General features: G+C 37.5%; 2 protein-coding genes across 7 annotated transcripts in view; one reads left to right on the top strand and one right to left on the bottom strand.

The window, feature by feature from the left end:
- Positions 1-3,251, top strand: part of LOC144976277 (uncharacterized) — a 6,163-nt gene extending 2,912 nt beyond the window's left edge. The window contains exon 2 of the mRNA XM_078920470.1: positions 2,736-3,251. Coding sequence (XP_078776596.1) covers positions 2,736-2,991 — 256 coding nt within the window. The 3' untranslated portion in view covers positions 2,992-3,251. The remainder of the gene's footprint in view (positions 1-2,735) is intronic.
- Positions 3,252-6,327: 3,076 nt separating this feature from the next.
- LOC144977582 (exosome complex exonuclease RRP44-like) overlaps positions 6,328-22,011 on the bottom strand; it is a 29,748-nt gene continuing 14,064 nt past the window's right edge. For 3 of the 6 annotated variants that reach the window (XM_078922952.1, XM_078922953.1, XM_078922954.1), the window contains exons 3-6: positions 11,946-12,023; positions 10,485-10,646; positions 9,450-9,572; positions 6,328-7,396 (exon numbers count right to left, since the gene is read on the bottom strand). In XM_078922952.1, the coding sequence (XP_078779078.1) occupies positions 7,280-7,396; positions 9,450-9,572; positions 10,485-10,646; positions 11,946-11,990 (447 nt within the window). In that variant the 5' untranslated portion in view covers positions 11,991-12,023 and the 3' untranslated portion in view covers positions 6,328-7,279. Of the gene's footprint in view, positions 7,397-9,449; positions 9,573-10,484; positions 10,647-11,945; positions 12,024-19,222; positions 19,444-22,011 lie in introns of those variants that run through there. The other 3 variants (XM_078922950.1, XM_078922951.1, XM_078922955.1) reach the window with 2 other exon arrangements.

The following is a 22,011-nucleotide window of genomic DNA, read 5'->3' as shown; positions in this document are numbered from 1 at the left end:
AAGGATAAAGTTTAAAGCTATTCAGAGAACAGCTGGTAGAATAAAGAGGGATTACAGGTTATGCAAAGACAATGGCATACAAACAAAAATGAGAGAAGAATTTGAAAATGCACTCATGATACAAAGCCAAAGTGAACCTGATAACGAAAAATGTGAAAAACAATTTGATATATTCCAAAAGTGTGTCAAAGCAACTGCAGAAAAGCATTTACCAATAGCTCAAATAAACAGCAAAAAGGAATGGATGACAAATGAAATTCTAAACCTATTTGAAGAAAGACGAAAATGCAACAGAGGGTCTGCAGAATACCAAACATTGAACAACCACATTAAATCCAAATGCATCGAGGCCACGAGAACTATCTAGACTGGAAATGCTTCGAAATCGAAAGAGAATACAAACCCAACCCCCAACAAGCTCACCAAAGAATAAAAGAACTATCAGGGAAAAGGAAAAGCAAAGCAGCAGGAAGTTGTATCCAAAACAAACAAGGGGAACTGCTATTTGAAGAACAACATATAGAAAGCCGATGGGTAGAATACATAGGCGAACTGTACAATGATCCAAATAGAAATGAACCACCACTGAAATTCAAAGAACCATTAAGCGGACCAAACATCACCAAAAGTGAAATTGAACATGCCATGGAACGAATGAAGGATGGTAAAGCAACAGGCCCTGATGAAATATCTGTAGAGGTATTAAAAAGCCTAGGAGATCTAGCAATTGATGAACTTCACATATTATTCAACAATATATACAATACTGGGAAAATTCCAGAAGATCTCTGTAACTCTATTTTCATAGCAATACCAAAGAAAGCAGGTGCAGTCAGATGCGAAAATTTTAGAACTATAAGTTTAATAAGTCACAACAACAAAATACTGTTGCGTATAATTATCAACAGGCTAAGGAATAAGATTAACCCCGAAATCGCAGAAGAACAATATGGATTCCAACCTGACAGAGGGACAAGGAACGCAATATACCTCCTCCGTGTTTTAAGTGAAAGAGCTATACAGGTTCAGACCCCACTATACCTCTGTTTTGTCGACTACAAAAAAGCTTTTGATAGAGTACGCCACGAAGAAATACTAAAACAACTGCACTCCATTGGCGCTGATGAGAAAGACCTCAGACTCATGCAAACATTATACTACACCCAGCAGGCATCTATCAAAATCGGAAACTCTACAGGAAATTCCATTCCTATTAAGAAAGGAGTCCGTCAAGGGTGTGTTGCCTCACCAGATCTGTTTAATCTATACCAAGAAACAATCATGAGGGGCATAAATAATATGGAGGGAATAAAAGTAGGAGGTCACAACATAAATAATATAAGATACGCAGACGATACGGTACTCATTGCAACATCAGAAATCCAACTTCAAAAGATTGTTGACAAAGTGGTAGTAGATAATGAAGTCAAGGGAATGGAAGTGAATATCACCAAAACAGAATGCATGGTAATACAGAAAAACCCCGAAAACAACAACACCTGCAATATAACGATTCACGGCGAGCAGCTTACCAACGTAGAAAGTTTTAAATACCTAGGTTCAATAGTGACAACAGATGGAAGATGTAACCGAGACATACGAGCAAGAATAACTCAAGCCAAACAGGCCTTCATGGACCTGGGAAACATTTTGAAAAACAAACAGATGTCGTTCGGGATTAGATTCCGAGTCTTGAAGTGCTACGTGTGGCCAATCTTGTTCTACTGATGCGAAAGCTGGACTACAAATGCAGAAACACAAAAGAACATTGAAGTTTTTGAAATGTGGTGCTTGAGAAGGATGCAGAGAATATCGTATACCGCACACAAAACGAACGAAGAAGTGCTAAAACAAACATACCAACAAAGGAAACTAATGCCCTTAATAGTGGATCGACAACTATACTTTTTCGGACACATAGTAAGGTAAGATAAGAATGAATACCTGGCAAGTTGTGGAAAAATACCTGGTAAACGCGCCCGGGGGGACAAAGAAAAACACTCATAGACCAACTGAAGGGCTTCACCAACCTAACAATCCAAGAGCTGTTTGAAAAAGCAAGAGACAGGGAGGAATGGAGAGAGATAATTCATGCAGTATCCGAAGCCTGGACCAGGCATGGAACCTAGAAGAAGAAGAAGAAGTATAGGCAGATTCATCATGGAAGAGATAAATAATCACAAAATCCTACAATAGAGGCAATAGGGAAGAACTGTCATGAGATCAAACCCTGTACTCTTTTTGTTCCTAAATCCTTGGGATAATGAATTTTACCAGTGCTTTGAAGTACAAAATGAATAAGGCACATAATGGTGGAATAACTATTTGAGTAGCAGGATGCATAGGCTGCTTTTTAGGATTTACCTTTACCTTTACCGATGTTCCATGTAGGACACGACGTTGGAGATCCTGGTTCGCTAGCTCTCTCTCTCTCTCTCTCTCTCTCTCTCTCTCTCTCTCTCTCTCTCTCTCTCTCTCTCTCATCTGCGAGTTTTGCACATTGATTTATGGGACTTCCTACGTACGCTGCGACATTTCCAAGCCAGCTTGTCCTTCTTCGTCCTCGACCACGCTTGCTTTCTATTTTTCCCTCTGCAATGGTCTTCTGTAGTAAGTCGTGCCTTCTGATGTGGCAGAAATATCGGGTTATCCTCTTTTTAATAGTTGAAATGATCATTGTTGATGTTATTCCTAAAGTTTGGAGTACTTGATGATTTGTTTTCTTTTCTTTCCAGGATACCCTTGCAATTCTTCTATAGGTCCACATCTCAAATGCTTGCGGGGCGTAAAAGGTCAAAGACGGATGGTCTTTATTCTCGACCATCACACGTTTATGCTAGTAATGAGATGCCATCACTCTCACACCAGAAGATGAATTACACAACGTATGCATCCAGTCATTCGGATAAGTGGTTTTACTCTTCCATGGAAATAGGTACCAGTTTTATGACAGGACACATTTCCTCCTTCTTAAGGCCAAAAATCAACTAAATCTACATGACAGCCATCGAGACTGTCATGTAATGAATTGGTTATATTCTTCCGCATGCAAATGTCACACAAACCAAACTTCACCAAAATGTAGATACATTGTACCCATACTCTCCTCTCGTTTTCATCTATAGTTCTGTATAATATAGCTGTGCCATTTCTAAGTATTGATATACCAACTTGAATGATACATTTGAGCAGGGGCGTGGCTATGTTGGTTGATTTGGTGCCTGCCATCGCATCTATCTTGTAAATATAGATTTATTACAGCATTAACAAAAAGAAATAAACTGAGAAATGGTAAATACCGCCACTTACTTATTTGAGTAGGTCTTTTCTTTAATTTTGTTTTCTTTCTTTTGTATTTACAAATATAACATGTTTTAAACTTGAGCTTATAAACTTGAGCTTTTATATAGCGCAATATCCACTAAACGTGCTCAAAGCGCTTTACAAGGGGTCCCTGGCTAACAGCAACACGTAACATTTAGAACGGGACATGACGCCTGTTAGGCGACATTACAAATTTTTATTTGGACAAAGACAACGCTGTTAAGGGCCAGGTACTCATTTTACACCTGAGTACGGTGAGAGAATGTGAGTAAAGAGCCTTCTCCAAGGACTCAACTATGCGCCGAACGCGAGGTTCGAACCCACGACCTCCGATCCGAAAGCGAGTGTCATACCACTAGACCACATAGCCGCATGTTTTAAGTCATTGTCTTCTGATTCTGGCACCACTCTATAATGTAAGCACGCCACGCCACTGATCCTACTTCCTCTCTGGCGCTTTACATAATAAAAATGTTTTAAAATATTGTCTTTAAACAAATTAAAAACAACAACACAGCAAAAAATTAAAAATCACGGAACTACATAATAAGCATGAATACAGAAACAAAATCTAAGCAACATCTATTTCATGAAAAATTAGCCTCACGGAACAACTCAGTCTTCAGACATTTCAGATGATACATTTTTACAGGACGTTGTCCGAGGACTGAGTGCGTTCCATAGGGGTGGAGCAATGGATGAAAAGGCTTTTTTCATAAGTCTAGCCGCTTTGTTTTGTATTTATCGTGTTGATGAATTAATAGTAATAAAAGAATAACAAGCATCTTTGTAATATCCTCATCAATATGACGTGTGATTCTTCCAATTTTTCTAATATGATAGTTACAACATTGACATATTTTTTAAACATGATCTTCCATGCATAAGCCTTGATCTAAATACACCCCAAGATTTCTCACACAAGAGCTAGGTTTAATATTATTTTCACTCACTAGTATCTCATTTGTTTGATAGTTGATACCTATTTCCAAAACGTATAATTTCCGTCCACAGTGTTGAATAGGCGAGCTTTTAGTCCCCTACCTGCCCCGCGGTCAAGAGGTCATTCACTCCATCCAATTCCCGACCAGTGCAACGGGTTATCTCCCGTGATGCTTAACAGATTTGTTACTGATATCTGGTTCAATTACAATCGCCTTTGCACAACCACAGTCGATTTTACCAATTTAAGCAAATCGGCAACACATTGAAAAAACTTTGATCTGTATTTTGGTACCAAACACTCTATCATTAGAATTATTGTCTTTAAGATATTTTGCATTTAGACATCAGCACAATTTCGATTATAGTTTGTTAAATTTAATTTATTGATTGCATATAAGCAAACAAACAGATAGAAACTCTCAAAACTTGCTCTAACCGATGGAGGAATAAAGTAACCTTTCATTCATTCCCTCACAATCTGTGCGTCGCTCTTAGTTCCTTGATGATATGCGATAACATATTGGCGCAGCTGTCCGATTTGTTACGCTTTGATCATTGCTGGTTCAGAGGCATATGGCTTCTGGTCAAGATATCTTCATCACACCGCAGTGGGAGACAAGCTAGGTTATGTTGGTACGAAACTTACTGTTAAAATTGAAGAAGTGATTTGTGGTGGAGAAGAAGAGAGGCACCGAGGAGTGGCAGTGATTCAAAGATGAAGACATTGACTATTAAGTAATCAGCAATGCTATGTGGGGACCTTGTCTTATTATACTATATACAGTGTACTATAACTATAATTTATAGTTATAGTACACTGCAAGGGGAACACTACTATACCATCTGTTATTGAATTGAACAAAACACAATAAACGCCGCACATCATCTTACAAAAACCACCCATGTTTACACCCCTCACATTCTCATATTAAAATGAGCTTTTATATAGCGCAACATCCACTAAACATGCTCAAAGCGCTTTACAAGGGGACCCTGACCAATAACAACACGTAACGTATAGAACAAGACATGACGCCTGTTAGGCGATATTACAATTTTTTTAGACAGTCCGATGATAGAATCTGAGTAAAGAGCCTTTTCCAAGGACTCAACTATGCACCGAGTGAGGCTCGAACCCAGGACCTTCCAATCTGAAAGCGAGTGTCAAACCACCAGACCACACATATTCTTGGTAAAATATTCAACATGGAAATCTCAAAATAATAGGCCTAGTCCCAACTCATGCTAAATTTCCGTCCTGCACTGTAGTCTATAGAAATATATATGTAAATGTTTTATCCCACTAAGACTAATATGGTTAAGTGTTTGATGAAATGAACCCGTCTCCTTAATTTACCAGTATGAGGATGAAAATCTGCATGTATTGCGTAATAAGTTTAAATTTGTCTCATAAAAGAAACCAATATACCTATCCAATTTTCCAATTCTTCAAAATTAATTGAACCAAACTGGCAACCCTGATGCCTTTAATGATTAATAATATTGGGAAGGACAGTGAGAGCAAGGCTGTGGATCCATGAAGAATCAATTTGCCCCTGGGATCCCAAAGGGGAATAGAATTGAATAGTCTGATGTCACATCCGCCCAGCAACCAGCAGCTTGGTTCTAAACAAAGAAAATCGGTACTTTTTATTCTTCATGCTGGCTATGTCTAGAACTTTTTAACATGTCATGCGATCGGAATGTATAAAAGTCAAAACATGCTCAGATTTATAATGTTTTTCTCCTCTGGATACACTTTCATGCTCGTTTGAGAAGTATTTCATAACAGTATCCAAAATTGTTCTGATAGTTAGAACCAATTATTAAGTTACTATGCGTCATTACGAGGGAAGTGACGTCACGACTGTTGAAGAGTATTAAATTCTACCCTCCATGTTCAGCAATCAATATAATTTATAATTCCACATTCTGAGATAAGGTGAATCTGGATTTTTAGTTTGTGTACTGGTACTGGTAATGTTTAGTGCACGAGATCTACTGCAACCTTCATTCAAGTAAAACACATTTTTATAACAAGAAACTCAAATGCAATGACTAAGTAAAAACTTTTATTTTGCAAATTCTCACTGATGAATAATAAATGATAATTCACTTACAATTTTATCGACAATTCCTTCACCCATACTGACACTCAGAAGGTGAATTGTAAAATTGCAATTATTAAAACATAATATGTATAGTTGTTTTCAGAAATGGGCAACCTGCATATGTTCATTTACTTAAATTACAACTTTTTGTAATTACATTCATTCATACGACACAGGACACTTCTGGAGTATTGTATTCTATTCGATACATCCATGAATTATAGATTTATTGTCCATATTTCTTTGTGTGTAAACATCCAACATATGCATAAAAGCAAACACGCAATCAATTGCATTGTTAGGTAACCCGTTTTCATACAAATCAGTGTGTGAGTATCTTCACCTATAAATGTTAGTGATATAATGCCTATTCAGCAGAATATGATTATATTGACACACTGCGGTGGAAGAATTGTCATTAGTCATACAAAGAGTAATAGAACTAAAGCAACAGCTACAGCTCTTGGTATCTTAACATGTTTCATTCATGGCAACGAAGGAAAAAGAGAAATGTCAGTATGGAATAGGGAAGTAAATTTCATTTTCATTTAATGAGATTTTCTTTTTGTTCTCTTAATTCAATTACATAATTATTGAACAAAATTTCGAAAATAATTGCTTGAATTCTTTTTAAAAAACTTATTTTGGTTGAGTAAATATTTTTATGATATTAATATTACACAAATATTCTAAGTTTGGGTGACATGAACGAGCATAACATAACAGTTAAATATTCTCCAAATGTTGGTGCTGAGGAAGTGGCATGGATAAAATAGTAAATAAAACATTTTCAATAAACATTTTATAAAAAGTATTGAGAAAAAAAAGGAAGAAATTCAAATTCAAACTGCTCATCTCTGAAAACAACCAAACTGTATTCAACAATACGAGATAATTCTTTAATGTTTCATTTTTCTTTTTTTCTCCGGAGGCTTTCCACCTTTTTTGGCATTTGTAGGAGCATCTGTGTGCGTTTTTCCGCTTTCAATAACGGATGGGACACTGAAGCCAGGAATCTAAGGAAAAGATGGGGGGGGGGGGGGGGGGGGGGGGGATAAACCAAGAAAATAAATGAAAATGTAATGGAATTTATTTTGCTTTCAAATCCATTGAAATAATGTGCGCAGTGCATGCACCCATCTTGCAAATTTTGAACATTTTTCCATTCATTCGTTTCACATGATTTGGCATTGACAATATATATCCAATATCCTTGCAAAATCAAACCAAGATCTCTGTAACTTTGTTTCAATGCGTGATATATCATGGACCAAAGATATTTTTTGCCTCCTCAGTGATGATAATGGCAATTTGTCAAAAAGGAGGAAAGTGTATCAGTCCATTGGGCAAACTCACGCCGAAATACAAAAATTGCATTACATCTTTTGTCCTTTCTGGAAAATAATTTTAAAAGCTTACAATATTAATCAAACTGCTATCTACATCAAGAGAAGATAATTTTTTGGTCCAAAGGCTATGTTACTGCAACCTAGTGGTTATGCAGTTTATAAATTAGACTCATAAATATCTAACAACTTGCAAAACATAGTCTATCTAAACAAAGGAAAAATAGTAAATTATTAATAATTTGAACAATTGCTTTCAGAGTCGATCATCACCCTTGCTTATTGTAATATTTTATCTTTCTATGACAAGATGACTTCTAAATACAAAACATGAAAAGAGAGAGAGTGAGTTATGAATTGATTTTTTTCTATTTTTATTTTCCAATTCCTACCCAACATCTATTCATCCAAGGACACCACTGGCCTTGTGTTACTTTTGACATTTGGTGCCACCCTGTTTAGGCTAACGTCATAAAAATGCAAGTGTCACCAAAATTTATGCAACTGGGCACAGGTGTCAAAATTTGACACAAGACATGAAGGTGATTTTTTTCATCCATCTACCATGGAGCCACCTGAGTGCTTTTCATAGAAAAAGGTTTGACACTGCAAAAACAGCGGCAGATTTCAAAGAAAATCCCAAATTCCAGGAATCATCACTGCCTCCTGAAATACGATGTATTCATACTTGAAACAATTTGTATGAATAACAATGTGATAAAATCACGTGGATAAATAGCGATAAAACTTCTAATATGAGTCTGAGCCAAAGGTCGTAATTGTGATGTTTGCCACAAAAATCCTCCACCATTACTAGTACTAGGGTATTTTGAAAAAAAAAACTAAGTACAGAAAGAAAAAAAGGCATTTCATCGGTTTATATCATTGTAAAGAATGTAAAATAAACCTTTAAAAACTGGCAATCTAACGACAAAAGAATAGCAAAAATATTTTCTTAAAAGTTCAAAAAGTATGAACAGATTATCAATTTTGTCATACTTTTTTGACACTTTAAAATGGTCATAAAATATTGATGCTAGATTGTCAGTCTTTGGTATGATTTCCCTCATTTGACCCAGAAAAACTAATGTAAGCAAATTTTACCCTAGTTTGTTCAAATAACTTAGTATTGGAGTATTTTTGTGGCGAACATCACGAAAACGAACTTATGACACCCCTGATATATCCCAATCTAAAAAAAATGATCAGAATAACAAAATCTGACATTTTTGCAGTTTAAAGAAACTGCATTCATTCTTTTTCAATAAAAGCATATTAATTTAGGAGTTTTGGAGTTTCCTCCAAACTTCATGCAAAACTACCCTACTAAATTTTCAGCATGTCGCATTAAAATGAATGTAAGGTCAACAGTTTAAAAAAAAAAAAGTAGCCCTTCAGAGCCATTGGGCCCATAGAGCTGGAGTTTATCCCAGTTTCTATAGCGTGAAACGGACAATAGTAATTGCTTGCTCTCCTTTGGATAGGATGCTAGTCTATCACAAAGTAATTTCCTTTCCGTCAACTCTAACAGACTAAGCAACCCATTCACTGCTGGGTGGACAGGGGGGGGGGGGGGGGGGGGGGGGTCAGAAAAAATTCTCAACTGCACCTGGGATGGATCTCGGTCCCTTTGCGTGTGAAGCGAGTGCTCTACCAACTGAGCTATGGGGACCCCCAAGGTCAACAGTTAACAAGATTCCAATTGGCAAATTGTTTTCCCTACCTTTGGTTTCACCAGCTTTAACGAGAGTTTCATGTGTTGAATGTTGGACCTGTCAATACTCAATTGTACCACGACTGGGTCAAAAACATGAAAGGTCACATCTCCTGATGTCTGCGTATTATTCTATGAAATGTCAGAAAGAAAGGGGGGTTGGGTGGAGGAAGATTAAGGGAAATTGCTGTACAGAAGATCAGACTAAAACTCATTTAGAGAAAAAGAAAGATAATAATAATAATAATAATGATGATGATGATGTTATAATAAACAATAATGATAATAATAACAATAACAACAACAATAATAGTAATAATAATAATAAATTATTATTATTATTATTATTATTATTATTATTATTATTATTATTATTATTATTATTATTATTATTATTATTATTATAATTTAGTAAAAAGTCCAGTGCAGCATGCATTCCTCATCCTCTTATTCTTTGTTTTTACAAATTACTCATACAAATCTGAAATTTATAATTTCCCTATTTTCAATGTACAAATTTCACATAATCCTCGTCTTCACTGATTCCTCATCTTAAATACTTGTTTCAAGCAAGGACGAGGAATATAGACTGTGCTGTAAATTACAAATTACACCTGAAGGGATAAATCATTGACTTTTTAAAAAGACCTTATACTAAGAGATAAAGCCTTTCGAAACTTTTCACTACTTTTATTTTTAAAACGCTTGGTTAATCTCATAAATAATACATCAAACCAAAGAATAAATATAAACACAAAGAGTTGATCCACACAAGCACCTAATGTTAAATGTGACAAATTAGGGAACAGGCACTAGTGTAAGATAAAAATGTGAAAATAAGTGTGTTTAAAACAGTGCCAGACAAAGCAAGAAAGAAAAATACAAGAAAAAAAAAGAATCCCAAAATCTCAGTCTTCCTTGAAGAGGCAGGCTGATTTTTTGGGATGTTTTTTTTTTCTTGTATTTTTCTTTCTTGCTTTGTCTGGCGCTGTTTCAAACAAACTTTTTCAGATCTTTGATGTTAAATGTGCTAAGCTATATCACCTCTTCGTCATAATGAAACAGGACCGAGGATTGGGAGCCACCAGCACTATCGAGGAACACAGTGCCTTCCAAGCCATATTTGGGTATGAGGACCTGCAATGCATTCTTTCTCACAAACAAAACTGTGCCATCTTCGTCTTCGATACGGTTCTTGAAAAATAGCTGAAATATGAAATTTATCAGAAGTATTGTTCATAAAAAGGGAAAAAAATAATCCTGGTTTAAATTTAAATCGCCTAGAAGACATGCTTACAGTAGCACAAAAATATTTAAATAGACCACTCCCCCAAAAAAATGTATTGACTTTTGATGAATGAAACATTTAAAAATATATAAAATTATTCAGTGTGTTAAGTATTGTTCAGAAAAAAAATATTTAAATCCTGGTTTATATCGCCAAGAAGACATACACAAAGTAGCACAAAAATATTTAAATAGACCTTTCCAAATAAATAAAAAAAATTGAATTTGGTTGAAAAATAAGCTATAGATAAGACATACAACACAACTAGTGTACTCAATCTAAGTGTCGTTTTTCATGTGAATGTTGTGTAAACAAATTATGAAAAAGACCTGTCACAAACAACCTTCTAAATATTCAATACTTTCATTTAAAAACAACTGCATTTCAAGAGAAGAGAAACAGTATTTAATTTAAAATAAAATAAAATTTCAACCCTTCTCTTAAAGCATTTTTTCAAAGTGCTTTAGATTTAGACTAAATATATCTACTAAGATATTCAAACTAGAATTAGATATATGAATAAATATTTTAAAATATCTATTTAAAAAATACAGGAATGATTCTTGAGTTGAAAAAATTCCTTTCCTGTCAATTGCGAATTTTATTCTTTATTATAACTGACTGATTAAGCTAAATTTTGTGCATGATATTTTGAAATGAAAACATCTGTATGAGTGAAATGTGAATGACAATATCAATTCACATTCTTAACTATCAATAAGCATAATTCATGAGATGAAACTGAAATTAGGTGGTATATTTTTCTATTAATTTCCTTACAAGTTTACTCGATTAATAATACAGAATTGAAAATATCAAATTAAGAAATTAAGGAGCAGGTATCGGTGTAAGATAAAGATCTGGACAAGTGTGTATGAAAGATGCCAGACAAAGCAAGAATGAAAAATACAAGAAAGAAAAAACATACAAAAAATCAGTCGACCTTGACTGGGGATTGAACCTCAGACCTTCTGATTACTGGCCAGATGTGCTACCATACCATTACGATGGTAACACGTCTGACTGGTAATCAGAAGGTCTGCTGTCCGATCCTCAGTCGAGGTCAACTGATTATTTTGGGATGTTTTTTTAATTGTACTTTTCATTCTTGCTTTGTCTGGCATCTTTAATACACACTTGTTGATGGTTTTTTCTTGTATTTTTCTCTGGCACCTTTCATACACACTTGTTCAGATCTTTATCTAATAATAACTTACATGAGTGTTTAGATTGACAGAAGCCTTCTCAGCATGTTGAGCCATTTTATGTCTGTAGTTCAGGTTGTTAGAAATGGTCTAAATAGAAAAAAATATGTAACGTTCGTATTTTAAATGTATACTCAATAACACAAGACTGAACGGCATGTATCTAGATTACTTCCCTCTAAGTCAAGGGCCAGGTCTAAACTAAGTAATTTAATTCCAAGACAAGGACAGAAAGGTGAAGTTGTCATTCAGAGCCATTAGGCTTATGGAGCCAGAGCGTGAAACAGACAACAGCAATTGATTGCTACCCTTTGGACAGGAGACTAGACTGGAAACTGCCACTGCATGCTTAAATCCCAATATGACACGTCACAATAATCAAATCCGATGTGGTGCGAAGCCCGTGGAATCCCGCCAGACGGGCCTGGTGCCGGGCCTCAATTGCCCACCCAAGCGATCTGGTGGTACCTTGACTTCATCTTGCGGAACCAGGGGAGGAGGATCAAGGTTACATGCGACTGGAACACCAAACACAATTAAAATCCTCCAATGGAATGCTGAGGGCATTGCGAAGAAGAAAATAGCCCTTGAAAAGAGACTCAAAGAGCAGGACATCAAAATTGCCTGCATTCAAGAAACTCACCTCACGGACAACATGAGATTTGCTATCAGAGGGTACCAGGTAATAAGGCATGATAGAAAGGATCACAAAGAAGGCGTGATGACATTAGTAAAAAACGACTACCCCACCGCAGGCATAAAAATTGATACACAAGAGCAATCAGAAATACAGCAAATTAAAGTATGTATCGGAAAGAAAGAACTCCTGATTTTTAATTGCTATTGCCCACCAAACAAAGAGCTTCGTTTAGACAAGATGAAAATCCAGGAAGAAAGATGTCTGGTACTAGGGGACTTTAACAGTCACTCTCAAAGCTGGGGATATGGAGATATGGACAAACGTTGTGAAACAGTAGAAAACTGGCAAATTGAAACAAAACTTCAACTGTTGTATGACGATGAAGATGAGGACACATATTTCTCAAGAGCGTGGAAAACCACATATACCCCAGATCTTACATTTGCCACAGATGATATAGCAAAGACGATAAATAGAACAGTACAGCCCCAACTGGGTGGTAGCGACCATAGGTCAATCATCACAAACCTCTATCATCAAAATGAAAACAAAACACAAACTATCCCAAGATGGAACTACAAAAGAGCAAAATGGGAAAGCTTTGAACAACTTACCAGAGATGCCAACTTTAAATTTGGCTCACAGGAGTTTCAGCCACCACTCGTAGGAATTTCAACGCCGAAAGAGGAATTTCCGCTCACAAAAAAAAAAGGGAATTGGAACGATATTTGGCATTGTGCTTACATATTGTATAGTTCTAAATAGATAACTGATTAGAATTACAGTGTATATTATGATACATAAACACATTGCAAATTACAATCCCAAAGTTTCCTTATTTCAAATGAAGTAAAGCGCCAAAACCTAATGGTAGAGATTGTAGTACTGGTGGTAGTGAGGATGATGTAGTGTTGGTGGTTGTAGTAATAGTGGTAGAGATGATGAAGATGTGATAGTGGCTGATGTTGTAGTTGTAGTGGTAGTGATGATGATATGGTGGTGGTGGTGGTTGAGGTAGTAGTTGTAGTGATGATGATATGGTGGTGGTGCTGGTTGAAGTAGTAGTTGTAGTGATGATGTGGTGGTGGTATAGTGGTTGTAGTAGTTGTGGTCGTGATGATAATGATGTGGTGGTGGTTGTAGTAGTGGTGGTAGTGATGTTGATGTGGTGGTTGTAGTAGTAATGGTAATGATGATGTGGTGGTGGTTGTAGTAGTAGTCGTGGTAGTGATGATAATGTGGTGGTGGTGGTTGTAGTAGTACTGGTCGTGATGATGATGTGGTGCTGGTGGTTGTAGTAGTAGTGGTAGTGATGATGATATTGTAGTGGTTGTTGTTGTAGTAGTGGTGGTAGTGATGAAGATGAGGTGATGGTAGTAGTTGTAGTAGTATTGGTAGTGATGATGGTGTGGTGGTGGTTGTTGTAGTGGTGGTAGTGATGATGATGTGGTGGTGGTTGTAGTAGTATTAGTGGTAGTGATGATGATGTTGTGGTGGTGGTTGTAGTAGTATTAGTGGTAGTGATGATGTGGTGGTGGTGGTGGTTGTAGTAGTAGTGGTAGTGATGATGTGGTTGTGGTGGTTGTAGTAGTAGTGGGAGTGATGATGTGGTGGTGGTTGTAGTAGTAGTGGTAGTGATGATGTGGTGGTGGTGGTGGTTGTAGTAGTAGTGGTAGTGATGATGTGGTTGTGGTGGTTGTAGTAGTAATGGTAGTGATGATGTTGTAGTGGTGGTTGTAGTAGTAGTGGTAGTGATGATAATGTGGTGGTGGTGGTTGTAGTAGTACTGGTCGTGATGATGATGTGGTGCTGGTGGTTGTAGTAGTAGTGGTAGTGATGATGATATTGTAGTGGTTGTTGTTGTAGCATAGTAGTAGCATTAGCAGTAGTAGTAGTAGTAGTGATGATGATGATGATGATGATGTGGTGGTTGTAGTAGCAGTGGTAGTGATGATGATGTGGTGGTGGTGGTTGTAGTTGTAGTAATGAAGATGAGGTGATGGTAGTAGTTTGTAGTAGTATTGGTAGTGATGATGATGTGGTGGTGATGGTGGTTGTAGTAGTGGTGGTAGTGATGATGATGTGGTGGTGGTTGTAGTAGTGGTGGTAGTGATGATGATGTGGTGGTGGTTGTAGTTGTGGTGGTAGTGATGATGATGTGGTGGTGGTTGTAGTTGTGGTGGTAGTGATGATGATGTGGTGGTGGTTGTAGTAGTAGTATTAGTGGTATGATGATGATGTAGTGGTGGTTGTAGTAGTGGTGGTAGTGATGATGATGTGGTGGTGGTTGTAGTAGTGGTGGTAGTGATGATGATGTGGTGGTGGTTGTAGTAGTATTAGTGGTAGTGATGATGATGTTGTGGTGGTGGTTGTAGTAGTATTAGTTGTAGTGATGATGTGGTGGTGGTGGTGGTTGTAGTAGTAGTGGTAGTGATGATGTGGTGGTGGTTATTGTAGTAGTGGTAGTGATGATGTGGTGGTGGTGGTTGTAGTAGTAGTGGTAGTGATGATGTGGTGGTGGTGGTGGTTGTAGTAGTAGTGGTAGTGATGATGTGGTTGTGGTGGTTGTAGTAGTAGAGGTAGTGATGATGTTGTAGTGGTGGTTGTAGTAGTAGTGGTAGTGATGATAATGTGGTGGTGGTGGTTGTAGTAGTACTGGTCGTGATGATGATGTGGTGCTGGTGGTTGTAGTTGTAGTGGTAGTGATGATGATATTGTAGTGGTTCTTGTCGTAGTATAGTAGTAGCATTAGCAGTAGTAGTAGTAGTAGTAGTGATAATGATGATGTGGTGGTTGTAGTAGCAGTGGTAGTGATGATGATGATGTGGTGGTGGTGGTTGTAGTTGTAGTAATGAAGATGAGGTGATGGTAGTAGTTGTAGTAGTATTGGTAGTGATGATGATGTGGTGGTGATGGTGGTTGTAGTAGTGGTGGTAGTGATGATGATGTGGTGGTGGTTGTAGTAGTGGTGGTAGTGATGATGATGTGGTGGTGGTTGTAGTAGTATTAGTGGTAGTGATGATGATGTTGTGGTGGTGGTTGTAGTAGTATTAGTGGTAGTGATGATGTGGTGGTGGTGGTGGTGGTTGTAGTAGTAGTGGTAGTGATGATGTGGTTGTGGTGGTTGTAGTAGCAGTGGTAGTGATGATGTGGTGGTGGTTGTAGTAGTAGTGGTAGTGATGATGTGAAGCTGGTGGTTGTAGTAGTAGTGGTAGTGATGATGATGTGGTGGTGGTTGCAGTAGTAGTGGTGGTGATGATGGTTGTAATACTAGTGGTAATGATGATGATGTGGTGGTTAGAAGGGGGGGGTATCCTTGGAACAAATTGACCTCACCGGAATTTGACGGAAGTTGCCCGGAGCCCGGAATTTTTTGCTCCAGACCGGAGTTTTTTCCGGTGAAACCGGAGTTTTGGCATCACTGACTTACAGACAGCCACTACAAAAACATAAACTGTAAAACCAAGAATGTCAACAAAAGTGCAAAAGAACTGACAAAGGCCATCCTAAAAGCAGCAAAAGAAAGTATCCCAAGGGGAGCAAGAAAAAATTATATACCACTCTGGACAGATGATCTTAATCAGTTAAGTAATGAAGTATCGGAAACAAGAGAAAAGGCTGAAGCAGACCCCTGTGATGACAATATTGCAGCATATAAAGAGTCAGAAGCTACCTTTAAAAAAGAAATGGCAACGACATCCAAAATGGCATGGAAAGAAAAAACGCATAGCCTTAACTTCGAAAAAGATGGAAATAAACTTTGGAAACTTACAAAAGCCCTAAATAGAGAACTGAATCACTACGCCCCTCCCGCTTTGGAAAAAGGAGGAGAACTTGTCAGTCCACAACAAGCTGCAGACCTATCCATGGAGCAGTTCAAAAAAATTAGTGACAACACAATAGAAAAAGAACTGAAGAAAAGAGTTAAAAAAGAATGCAGAAAACAAAAAAAAGGAACTCAAGGAAGCCATAGATGAAGTAATGACAAAGCACTGCGTGGCATTTTCCCCTCTGAGTGGTATTTCAGTGCTAGGTCAACCTGACCCCATTAGTGGGGTCAGCCCATGGGTGGAACAGGTAACGGTCAGGGGGAATCTGTGATGCCGCTGATGGTAATTAATTGTTGCAATATTTCATGGTATTGCTCAGTTGCTAACACAAATATGAAAATTGTTCCCTCACCACAAGCAAAGCAAGGGTTTCTTTCATCATATGCCATGGTTGATAATAATGTATTCTCTTAAGACTGCTCATAAGAGAGGTGTCAATTTAGTGGTTTTTGAGCTATCAATGAAATTAATTTGTTGTAATTTGCATATCAATAATTTAATTCCCAGCGGCAGAAAATGTTTGAAATAAGCATCATTATAAAGAAAAATTGATGATCTTGACACATGCCAAGTTTTGTTGTCCGGGCAGTAAAACCTTAAAAGATATGAATTTTTTATTGTAAATTTCATATTTGGCATGACTTGGTGAGATCCTTATTTTCTCTCCCATAGTATTCCATGCCATGAATTATGTCCAAATATCAGTTTAGGAATAAAATATAAACCATTAGACGAAAATAATACTAATATTATTTTTTAAGCATTTAACTGATTTAAATATTATGAGCTTTGGGCACATTTGAAAGCCAACTTTTTAATGACTTGATAACTTTTTTCTATACTTAAATCCCTTACGATGCAAGTCAAATTTTTTTTAATGAATGTTAGGCATTATAGTTTGAAGATGTATACGGTACTGCTTTTGTGTGGTTGTCTCAGGAAATGCCGACTTTATAGTGTCATATAGGTGTCAATGTTTAGGGTATTCTTGCATGTTGAATAAGTAATATAATGTAAGTTCAAGTTCTCCTTTTGTGCACAAGTGAATGTTTTAACTTTTTATAGACTGAAGCGTCCAGATATATATGGCAGTGATATCCCATAAATTAGATGAACTGCTGTGGTATTTCTGTGGTGTTGTACTGATTTGACTCTGATTGTTATTCAGTTGTTTTATCTCTAAATTTGACTGACTGGAGTTCAATGGTATATCAGATGACTTTAAAAGACAATGACTAAAAGTGTATTCTTGAAGGAAAGGAGATGATTTTATATAACCTGTATGGGCAGTTTGTTCGTTTTGAATGTAGTTGGTCAATAAAGAGAAAAGGGTTACTACTTGGAATAAACTATATGCCCTCATAATTTTGAATCCTCTTTTGTCCACATACTATGTCCGTCTGTTTGAGCAAATCATCTAATTTAACAGTACCAGTGGTTAGTGTTAGTTGTAATTGATGATTGTTACTGCAATATTTGTAGCATGTCCAGTAACCTTGTTGGGTGATTGATTTTTTTCTTGTAAAGAAGTCATACTTTATAGGCAGATTGATAGTAAATTGAGATATTGACATCATACACGATATTGGTTTTTAGTCTTTACTGGACAATAAAACATTATCTTTATGAGTTATTTTACCACATAAAGACATAAATCATATCAGTTTACTATTATGATCAACACAACTGTTTGAGAGGAACGGAATTGGTAAAAACAATAAACAGAACTTACTAAACCATGAATAAATCAAGAAAATCAACTGCCAATATGATAATATTGCACAGGAACATAGATGCATATGTGTACTTTTGATATTTATTAAAATTCTTGAGATACTGCCGCTGAGTTTTGAATAACAAATTTTTTATTTAAGTGCACCATAATTTACAAGCACTTAAAATTAGATCAACAATTTGTGATATTCAAAGAAAACTATTAACCTCAAGAATGTCAAATTTTCACTGATGTTTAGAAAGACAACTGATTTTTCAAATCAAAATAATGAAGTGAAAGAGTCTGTTATTGTTTTCCCGCTATACAGACATATTATAAGACCATAAATATCCATAATTGCCCCCATTGGACACAGCACTGCCTAATACCAGTTGAACTCCAATGACCTCACGCAGGTAGCGAGCAGGGAGGGTTATTGGTCCCTTGGGAGTTCCAACTGAAATATCGCTGATTCCACACAGTGAAAGAAGCTAACTATGGAAGAACTAGAAAGCTCTCTCAAAGTGTTAAAAACAAAGAAATCGTCAGGCCCAGACGAAGTAACAAATGAGATGCTTATCCGTCTTGGAAAGACAGCGAAAAAGAAGCTATTACAACTCTACAACAGCACTTGGAAAACTGGTAAAATACCAGATATATGGAAAAAGGCTTTTATTATCCCAATCAAGAAAGAAGGAAAACAAGCAAATGAAGCCGCAAATTACCGACCTATAAGTCTTACAAGCTGCATGTGCAAGCTGGTAGAAAGAATTATCAACTCCAGACTGATGTGGTATCTTGAAAACTATAATGTGCTTATAAATGAACAAGCTGGTTTCAGAAGACACAGGAGTACTGATAACCTACATATCCCAAGAAATAGAAGACTCGTTTCAGGATGGAAAGAAAAAAATTGTGGTATGGGTGGACTTTGAAAAAGCATTCGACAAAGTGTGGAAAAAAGGTCTGGTATATAAACTACAAAAATCAAAAGTAATAATTCATTTCCTCACATCAAGAAGTAAAAGATGTTTGATTATCATAATCATTGCTGAAAGAAAGAAGTGACAAGGTAAGAGTCTGTTTTAGCTTGTGACCAACTGACCTTCGGATGGGAGAAGTGAAATGTGTGTAGATGGGCGTGGCCAGACCATAGTGCTGAAACTCTGCAGGTTGCAGCGTGCCATTGGAGAAGTAGACAGCCTGCATCATACAGCGAGTGGTCATAATTCGGATCATGGTGTTAAAGTAAGGGTTGTCTGGCACCACCGCCTTGTCCAGGCCTTCTGCCAGGCTTTTGCCACTTGACACATCGATGTGAAAACCCTGTTTGACAGATTAAAGTTAAACGCCATCAATGGAATCAAAGATTGTGTGGTAAGATGTCTTGCCTCTAAAAAACGTCAAGCAATGTTGAACATCGTTTAAGACCAGATGGGTAACTGTTGTAATCTCTCGTCCCACAATGGCATATTTGGGTAAGGCATACCTATCCCACTGGACTCAGATTTTAATTGAATTAGTGCCAGTTTGCAGGCAGTTATGGATGTTGTAAGAGTGGTAGTAAAAAATGGGTTCCTTACAGGTGACTTTTACAGTAAGATATAAAGCCTGTAAGAAAAATAAAAGGAGCATTGTGAAGAAGCTCTATGAGCATTATGAGTTATAGAAATCTGGACATCCAGCTATAACCTTATATCCTGTGCTCTACCTGTCCTTCAGAGCCATAAGGCCCTAGGAGCTGGGATTTATCCCGGTTTCTGAAGCATGACACTGAAAATAGCAATTGCTTGCTATTCTTTGGATAGGACGCTAGCTTTAACAAACCCAGTTACCCAATCAATGCTGGGCGGACAGGGGTCATAAATAAATCTCGACTGCACCCGGGATAGATCTCAGTCTCTTGCAAGGGAGATAAATGCTCTATCAACAGAGCTGTCAGTTCCCCTGTGCAATCAATCTACACTTATTTATGGCAGAGGGGAGAATAAAAAAAACCCTAAAAGATAGGAGTACAGGTTAAATATCATCATCATCATCATCATCATCATTGCCTTTTTCACCCTGGGTCAGGGTATAGGCCACAGACAAACAGTTTCCATGCTTCTCTATCCTGAGCTAACTTTTTTTTTATCTCATTCCAGGTCTTACTTCTCTGTACATCAGCTTCTTTAATTCTTCTCCATGTTCCTCGTGGCCTTCCCCTTGATCTTCTGCCCTGAGGGTTCCAGTCCAATACTTTCTTTGTTATAGTGGAGTCATTCTTTTTAAGCGTGTGTCCAATCCACCTCAATCTACTTCTTCCTATTTCCTCTCCCACTGGTTTCTGCTGTGTTCTTTTCCATACTTCTTCATTTTTTATTCTATCCATCCATTATATTCTGAGTAGCTTACGCATGCACCTGTTTACGAAAATCAGTACCCTCCTTATGCATGCCTGTGATGCGTCCCAAGTTTCACATCCATACAGTAGGACAGACTTCACGTTTGAGTTGAAAAGTCTTAGCTTTAGTCGAAGGGAGATATCTTTAGTTCTCCAAACTCTGTTCAAAGATGTGAATGCAGCCTGTGCCTTTCCTATTAGTGCTTTCACCTCTGCTTCCGTGCCTCCATCCTTGTCAATTATACTTCCGAGATAGCAGAAAGTGTCTATATCTTCGAGTTCCTGATCTTTTCCTTTGATCTGCTCCCTTTGACGCGTACCTATCCTCAAGACCTTTGACTTTGCAGGGTGAATTCTTAGACCAATTGATTCTGAGAGGCTGTTTATAATTGTGGTTTTTGTTTGCATCTGGTCCTGGGTATGGGACAAAAGAGCCAGATCATCTGCAAAATCCAGATCATCCAACTGTGTCCAGGGGGTCCACTGTATCCCATTTCTTCGCCCTTTGGAGGTTTCCTTCATTAGCCAATCAATGGCAAGGATGAACAGGAATGGTGAGAGCAAGCATCCCTACTTGACACCAGTCTTAATTTCAAAGCTGTCAGTAAGCTGATCTTCATGTACAACCCTGCAACTTGATCCTTTATACAGTTCCTTAATGAGGTTTACTATCTTTTCAGGGAGTCCATAATGTGCCAGAATTTTCCACAAAGTTGCTCTGTCAATACTGTCGAAAGCCTTCTCGTAATCCAGAAAGTTGACAATAAGAGGAGAGTTCCATTCTATAGACTGTTCCACTATGACTCGCAGAGAGACAATCTGGTCGGTGGTTGAACGGTTTTTCCGAAAACCTGCCTGTTCATCACGCAGTTTAGCATCTGTTGCATTCTTAATTCTCTCTAAAATAATACGGTTGAAAACCTTTCCTGGGATAGAAAGAAGAGTGATTCCTCGATAATTATTACAATTACTGAGGTCCCCTTTCTTTCGAAGCTTGATAAGATGTCCTTCCTTCCAATCCTTTGGGAATATCCCGTCATTCCAGATTCACTCAAATAGTGGGAACAGGGCCTCAGCATTTCTTTCAGCATCAACTTTTAGAGCCTCCGGTGGAATCTGGTCTGGTCCAGGAGCTTTCCCCCTTTTCATCTTGTTAATGGCACCCACAATCTCTGCTATCGATGGTGGAGCACAGCTGATTGGTAGCTCATTCCTCGCAGGCAACATTTTTGGCTGGTTGTCTGTTCAGAAGGCAGTTGAAATGTTCCCTTCATCGTTCAGATTGAGCCTCTTTTCCAAAAATAGTTTTCCCATCTTTGTTTTTGACTGGTACCTCTGGTTTCCCATATTGTCCAGCAAGTGTCTTGGTAGTTTGATAAAGGATCCTCATGTGTCTCCTGTCGCTGCTGCTTCTGCTTTCTCTGCAAGTCTGTTCATGAATGCTTCCTTGTCTTTCTTCACAGATCTTTTGACTTCCTTAGCTATGGCTCGATACTGCTCTTGTGCATCCA

Source organism: Berghia stephanieae, chromosome 7 (genome assembly GCF_034508935.2).
Source record: "Berghia stephanieae isolate SIO BIC M18660-M18661 chromosome 7, UCSD_Bste_1.3, whole genome shotgun sequence".
Classification (NCBI taxonomy): Eukaryota; Metazoa; Mollusca; class Gastropoda; order Nudibranchia; family Aeolidiidae; genus Berghia; species Berghia stephanieae.
This window is presented reverse-complemented; position numbering and strand designations above follow the sequence as displayed.